Source organism: Trachypithecus francoisi, unplaced genomic scaffold (assembly GCF_009764315.1).
Source record: "Trachypithecus francoisi isolate TF-2019V2 unplaced genomic scaffold, Tfra_2.0 Contig01461, whole genome shotgun sequence".
NCBI classification, from domain to species: domain Eukaryota; kingdom Metazoa; phylum Chordata; class Mammalia; order Primates; family Cercopithecidae; genus Trachypithecus; species Trachypithecus francoisi.
In genome coordinates this window covers 2,312,086-2,318,346 of record NW_022681433.1, presented here as the reverse complement: position 1 = coordinate 2,318,346, position 6,261 = coordinate 2,312,086, and the positions used below count along the sequence as shown (strand labels likewise).

The 6,261-nt window shown below is 41.5% G+C and overlaps 1 protein-coding gene across 1 annotated transcript; it reads right to left on the bottom strand.

The window, feature by feature from the left end:
• Positions 1-849: 849 nt before the first annotated feature.
• KBTBD7 (kelch repeat and BTB domain containing 7) lies at positions 850-5,920 on the bottom strand. The gene has a single exon (XM_033234263.1). The coding sequence runs from the start codon at positions 5,240-5,242 to the stop codon at positions 3,188-3,190; it is 2,055 nt and encodes a 684-aa protein (XP_033090154.1). The 5' UTR covers positions 5,243-5,920; the 3' UTR covers positions 850-3,187.
• Positions 5,921-6,261: the final 341 nt, after the last annotated feature.

The following is a 6,261-nucleotide window of genomic DNA, read 5'->3' as shown; positions in this document are numbered from 1 at the left end:
ACGATCTCGGCTCACTGCAACCTCTGCCTTCCGGATTCAAGTGATTCTCCTGCCTTAGCCTCTTAAGTAGCTGGGACTACGGGCGCACGCCACCACGCCCAAGTAATTTTTGTATTTTTAGTAGAGACGGTGTTTCACCGTGTTGGCCAGGATGGTCTTGATCTCTTGACCTCGTGATGTGCCCACCTTGGCCTCCTAAAGTGCTGGGATTACAGGCGTGAGCCACTACACCTGGCCATATATTATTTCTTTAGCCCTATTTTGGGAATTACTCCTTCACCCTACAAACATTTGAGCTATGTGTCTTGTGAAAAATGCAAGTTTCTTTTTGTAGATATGTTCTTGAGACCTTGTCACAAGAGTTTTTACCCTGGGTGTGTGGATGAACTTCAGAAATGTCATTATACCCTTAAAATTATGAAATTATGAACACAGGCATTTTCCTGAAGAATGGGTCAAAAGTCTTCATCATATTCTCTATTAAGATCCAGGCACCAAAACAGAATAACACTGCTCAACTAAAGGAGGTCTGAGAGGCTATTATAATTTAGTCCTAAAACTACATTTAAAAAAGTTATTTGCTAAATTAGTCTTCTATTTTACCTTTTTGAAAACACCAGTATTACTTACTGTTTGAATTTAAAAGCATATGAAATAAAACTAAATCTTACCAATGGCAGTCCTACAAATGACATTATAGAAAGCATTTGTTAAACGATGTGCTGATTAATTGGAAAACTTAGAAAAGGATTCTTGTCATGAAGATATTTCAGCACTGCTAGTTCACTGCACAGGGAGAATTTTGTACATTTAGCAGAACCACTGAATTAGAAAGTCAGGAAACCTGGGTTCTAGTACCAGTTTTATTTATAACTAACCATGTACAAATCACTTATCTATAAAATAATGGTTAACATCTACTTCTTAATTCACAAATAGATCACAAAACCAAGATCCTTCCCAAGAAAACCTCACTGAAAACCAAGACATTCCCACTATTTAGGCTAGGTTTTAACTCAAAGGTTAAGAACTCAAAGGCTGAGAAAGACAAACTGGAGCATTTGTCTTTTATTTACCAGTTGCATACCTTAATTCTGCAGATGGATAATCTGTTTGACATAAGCATTGCCATCTCTCAATTTCTACAAAACAAAAAGCTACCAACAAGAAGTTAATGGTGAAGAAAAATTTGGCTCAAAAATAACAAAACTGAGAAATAGCTTTGTATTAAGTGCAGTACTTATAACATCCCTGATGTCAAATGAACAAAATTTAGCTTTAGGTCACGAAAGCATATTTACCCTTTTGAAGAAACATGTATTGCTAGGGCAGGCATCTTACTTCACTAGAAATAACGTTAAACTTGTAAACTGTTCAAACGGCCAATCAAAATGACTAAGAAACATGATTGTGCGTTTTGTTTGTTTGTTTCTTTATCCTTTCTCTTTCCTTTTCGTTCAAAAATTCAGTTCCCCATCCTAGACCAGACTCCTGTCCTCTGCCAGGGTGTAAGAAAAGTTAGCATTCTGTCACTACAGAACATAGAAGAGGAATTAGCATGTTATTGAATAAAGAATCAGGAAGATAATTCTAATTGGGTATAGAAAAATTTATACACCATAAACATCTGTATATGTACACCACTTATCATATATACGTATTGTGACAATCACATGTATTAATAAACCTTCAAAAGGTAAGCACCTATATTTTCTTGTAATTAACAATTTCAGTTTTGTGCAATTTAGTCTATATTTATGGACTTTCCCTTACATATGGTGACAGAGAGACTGAAACATGGTTCACAGAGAAACACAGAACATATACAAATCTCATAATAAAATAACCATGTATACCACTGTTTAGGGAAATATTTTAGAGGAAACATACTTTCACTACTGGCCCCAAACCCCATTATTCACTTAGGTTCTTCAATGTCAACTTTTAATACAAAAATACCTTCAAGCTGATAAGAACATTCACAGTGACTTACAAAATGGACAATATTCCAATGCTACACAAAATGGTTTTATAATACACAGCTTAGAGTTTTAAAGTTCTTGGCTGGCACTTGATTTTTTTTTATAGCTGATAGACACGATAACTACTGATCTGAATAAAATACCATTTTTAGCTTATATATATGTTCTAAACCATATTACCTCACAAAACAGTAAAGAATAAATCACTTTCTGTTGAAGAATCCTCTAGGACAAACACCAAACCTATACAGCCAAAATATTTTAGGGAGGCAAATAAACATTTTAAGACAAGTCATGACCAGTGGATAAAAATTTGCATTACCCAATTATATGTCTAGGAATTGTTCTTCTGAGTCCATAAAGCATGTATTGGGCATAGATTAAAAATACAAACGTAAAAAGCAAGTTACTTTTTTTTTTTTTTTTGGTTTAGAAGGGTGTTTAATTCATGACATTACTAGAATGGGTGTTTTTTGGGATAGAAAATTGGTCACATACACCAAATACACATTTTATATTCCAAAATACTGAGATTTTAAAACAGTGGAATCCTGATTTTTATTTACTTATTTATTTTTTACTTTCTGTGAGCTTGTGAGGCCATTCTGCACATTTATCAAAATGAAATCATTATTCAGTAACCTTTATATATACATACAATTTTTTTTCCTTTGTAGAAAACCAAAATAATTTTACAAACTATATTTAACTTAGAATATAAAGAACTGACTAGTGTCAAATTTTGAAAATCTACCACTTTATTTTGAAGGAAAGTATACATCCTTCAAAACTCCACCAACAATTCCTAGTCCAGTTTTCTATTATACAGATTAAAAAGTTAAATTCCTTGTGGCACTAACCAAAACTTAAAAATTAACAGAAGACTGAATAAAAAAAAAAAAAGCATACTAACTAATCAGAACAATCCACTGTGCAATGAATATTTGAACAATGAAACCTACCAAGCATCCCAGTCAATTACATAGTTCTTGCTTCCATATTTTAATTTTGGACTTTCAGGAAGGTATATTATTAAACAGGTCGCTTTCATGGACTGTTTAAACCTTGTAGTATTTCAAAATATTACCCTTTCTAAACCAAATCTGTGGTCCTGGTCAACTTTTTTTTTTCCAAGAAAAAGAAAGGATATGTGTTTAAAATACATTCCGTAGCAGTAGAAACATCTTAGTGTCTCAAAATACTATTTACAAAGAACCCTGCTGATCCTGTGCATTTCGCTGAGGTGCTACTTGCACCCAGACTTCATCATCTGAAAAAGAACTTGAACTTCCTGACTCAGAGTCCAGTTCACTGAATCCATCTAAGTCCCATTCAGTACTAGACTCACTCCGTGCATCATCTTCCTCAGTAATAAAACTCTGACCAGGTTCAAGGCAGGAAGGATAAACACGAGCACAAAGGCAAATAAAGCCAGAGTCAAACTGCAAAAGGCCTAACATGGTACCTATATTAATCCACTGATCTTCCCTAGTATCATACTCATACACTGTCACTCGGTTCTTTTTCCATTGTGGGGTTGTAGAAGTGATGAGAAGCAACTTTCGGTCATGATTGACAATCTGGTAGTTGTGGGTCTCTGAATCCAAAGGAATATTACTAATCCGCCTCCATTCTCCCCTAGCTGGGTTGTAGACCTTCATGACTGGGATGTCACAGATACAATAGATTTCATCATTGAAGACACATGCTTCCTGAAAGTCACTGCGTTTAAGAGAAGCACAGTTCAGCCACATATTGTGGCTAGGATCATAGCAGAGCATGCGCTTACTGTTGACAGCATAAAGATAGTTCTGAACCACTATGAGTTCAAATGAATAGAAGGAATGAGGGACAGGAGCCACCAATGCCCACTGGTTTCTCTGAACACTGTAGCATTCCACTTCCTTCAACTTAACTCCAGTAATAGGGTCTCGCCCCCCCAAAATGTAGATGTAGCCATTGAGATATGCCACATCCATGCCCTCACGACACAGCAAGCGATCTGCAAGTTGCTGCCAACTATTCTGAGCTGGTTTATACACCCAGAGGTCTTTCCTGGGTTGGGCAGCTAGATAGATGTCATGGTCTGGGGAGACACAGACAGCTGAAGAGGTAACAGTCTTAGTGTGAGCAAAGCTGGTCAAAGGTGATGGCATTGTGTAAATGTCCCCTGAGTAAGGGTCATAGCAGAGAAAGGGATCTCTGGGGTGTCCAAAGAAGATCACCATCTCCTTGGCACACATACCCAGTCTCGGGGGTGGATTTTCTGCTGCAGATACAAGAGAGTTGCTGCTGCTACTGCTGCTGCTGCTGTTTGGCACTGGCACCAGAGACTTGTACAACAGGTCACCATAGCGCATCTGCAGGGCCCCTTCAATAACGTCCAGGCAGTACTTCTTCACGATGGGCTTGGTCAGCAGCCCTTCTAAGTAGTCCTGATCTTCTTCAGTGAAGTGCATCCAGCGCACGCACTTGAAGACTTCTGCAGCACTGGGACCCCGCTCTTTGGGAGCAGCCTCCAGCCACTGCACAGCTACATGGCATACAGTCCGCTCGCTCTCTATGTCCAGACTATCCAAGCGCAGGACAGCCAGCAGCTGGGCCAGGGTCAGATCTGCTAGAGTCTCCTCCCGAATTGAACCCATTCGGCTGAGCTGCTTGAAGTTCTGAGCTATATAGGACTGGGCCTGAGATCGAAGCTTGTGATGGTCGAAGGCGTCTGCAAACTTGAGGATGGCCGTGCAGTTGGTCAGGTCAAGACGTCGGGCTAAGAAGGAGGCACAGGCTTCCCGCACATACTCCAGCTGTAGCATGTCGGAGGCCGCGTACAGGCGCTGCACATTGGCCTCGCTGAGAGACACACGACCCGTGTAGCAGTAGTCGACCAACACCTCGAAGGACTCGGCGTCCACATCGTGCATGGTCACGCTGGCCTGCTGGCTCTCGTACATGCCACCTGTGAACATGCTCTTGAAGTAGGGACACGCAGCTGCTAGCACGTTGCGATTGCAGGAAAAGAGGCGACCCGTGCCAGGCCCGCTGCCAGGCGTCACCACCTCGATGGTCACATCACACAGCAGCTGCGCGTCGTAGAAAGACTTGAGCTGTGCCAGCAGGGCTGCAGAATGGGCCGTGTCCTTTAATTCCTCTGGACCCGTGAAAAAGGCCGAAACCGAGGGCTTGGAAATCCTCTTGGGCCGCCTCCCACCGCGGGGACTGGCGAGGCGGCGAGAGCGCGGGGCGTCTTCCCGGGACTGCATGGTGGAGATGGCGACGGGCGCTGATGGCGAGAAAGGCTGCCGGACCCGGCTCTGGCTCCTCCTCAACCTTCCCTCGCTGACGCTAAGACAAGCCGCGTCCTGGAACAGACTGCGGCACAGGCCGCACTTCTGAATTCAGCCCTATCCCTCGGTGAGGCCTCCCTTTATTGCGTAGACAGTGGCTGACTCACCCTCTCTCACTCCCGCGCCCTTTCTCCGCCTCCGCTCGCCCTCACAGGACCCGCTGGCTTGGAGCCGCGGAAGGCCCCACTGCCGCGCTGGCGATCCCGCTAGGCGCCCAGGAGAACTACTGCTTCCAGGTTGCCTTTCGCGCCCTGAGGCCTGCTGGGGCTCTCGGACTGCCGGGTGGGGAGAGAGGGAAAGAAACCGCATTGCATGTTGGGAGTAGTAGTTTGTGTAATATCGCGAGCTTTCCTTTCGGTGAAAGGAAATTCTGGATATGATGGTGAAGTGACGATGTCTCATTATTGTTGTCCAGGCTGGTCTTGAACTCCCGAAGGCTCAAATTATCCTCCTGCCTCCGCCTCTCAAAGTGCTGGGATTACAGGCCTGAGCCACCGGGCCTTGCCGGTATTTCGTAGGGTTTTGTGCGATTGAATGATACATTACATAGGATACTTAGATACATGTATTTTTTTGGTTAGAATAATAAAGCGTTACCCCGTGCCTAGAATGTAGCCAATAATTGTTAGATTCTCTTTTATAATTTATGATAAATGAGGGACCCACTAATTTGAAACCGAAATTTTTTTTTAATTTTTAAAATTATTTTAAACCGCAAAATTTTACAAAGAACTTAGTTTTTAATTTTTATTCTTTTGAAAGATTTTGAAGGGTATTAACAATATTTTCAATATTAAATGATACCTATTGGCCTCGTTTAATAAGGATGTCTTAGACGACTAGGTTGAGGTCCTAAAGAACAGTATTAATAGATGGCCTCAAATATGCAAATCAGGCATATAAAAATAGATTATTTGCTGCTCTAACATTTCATC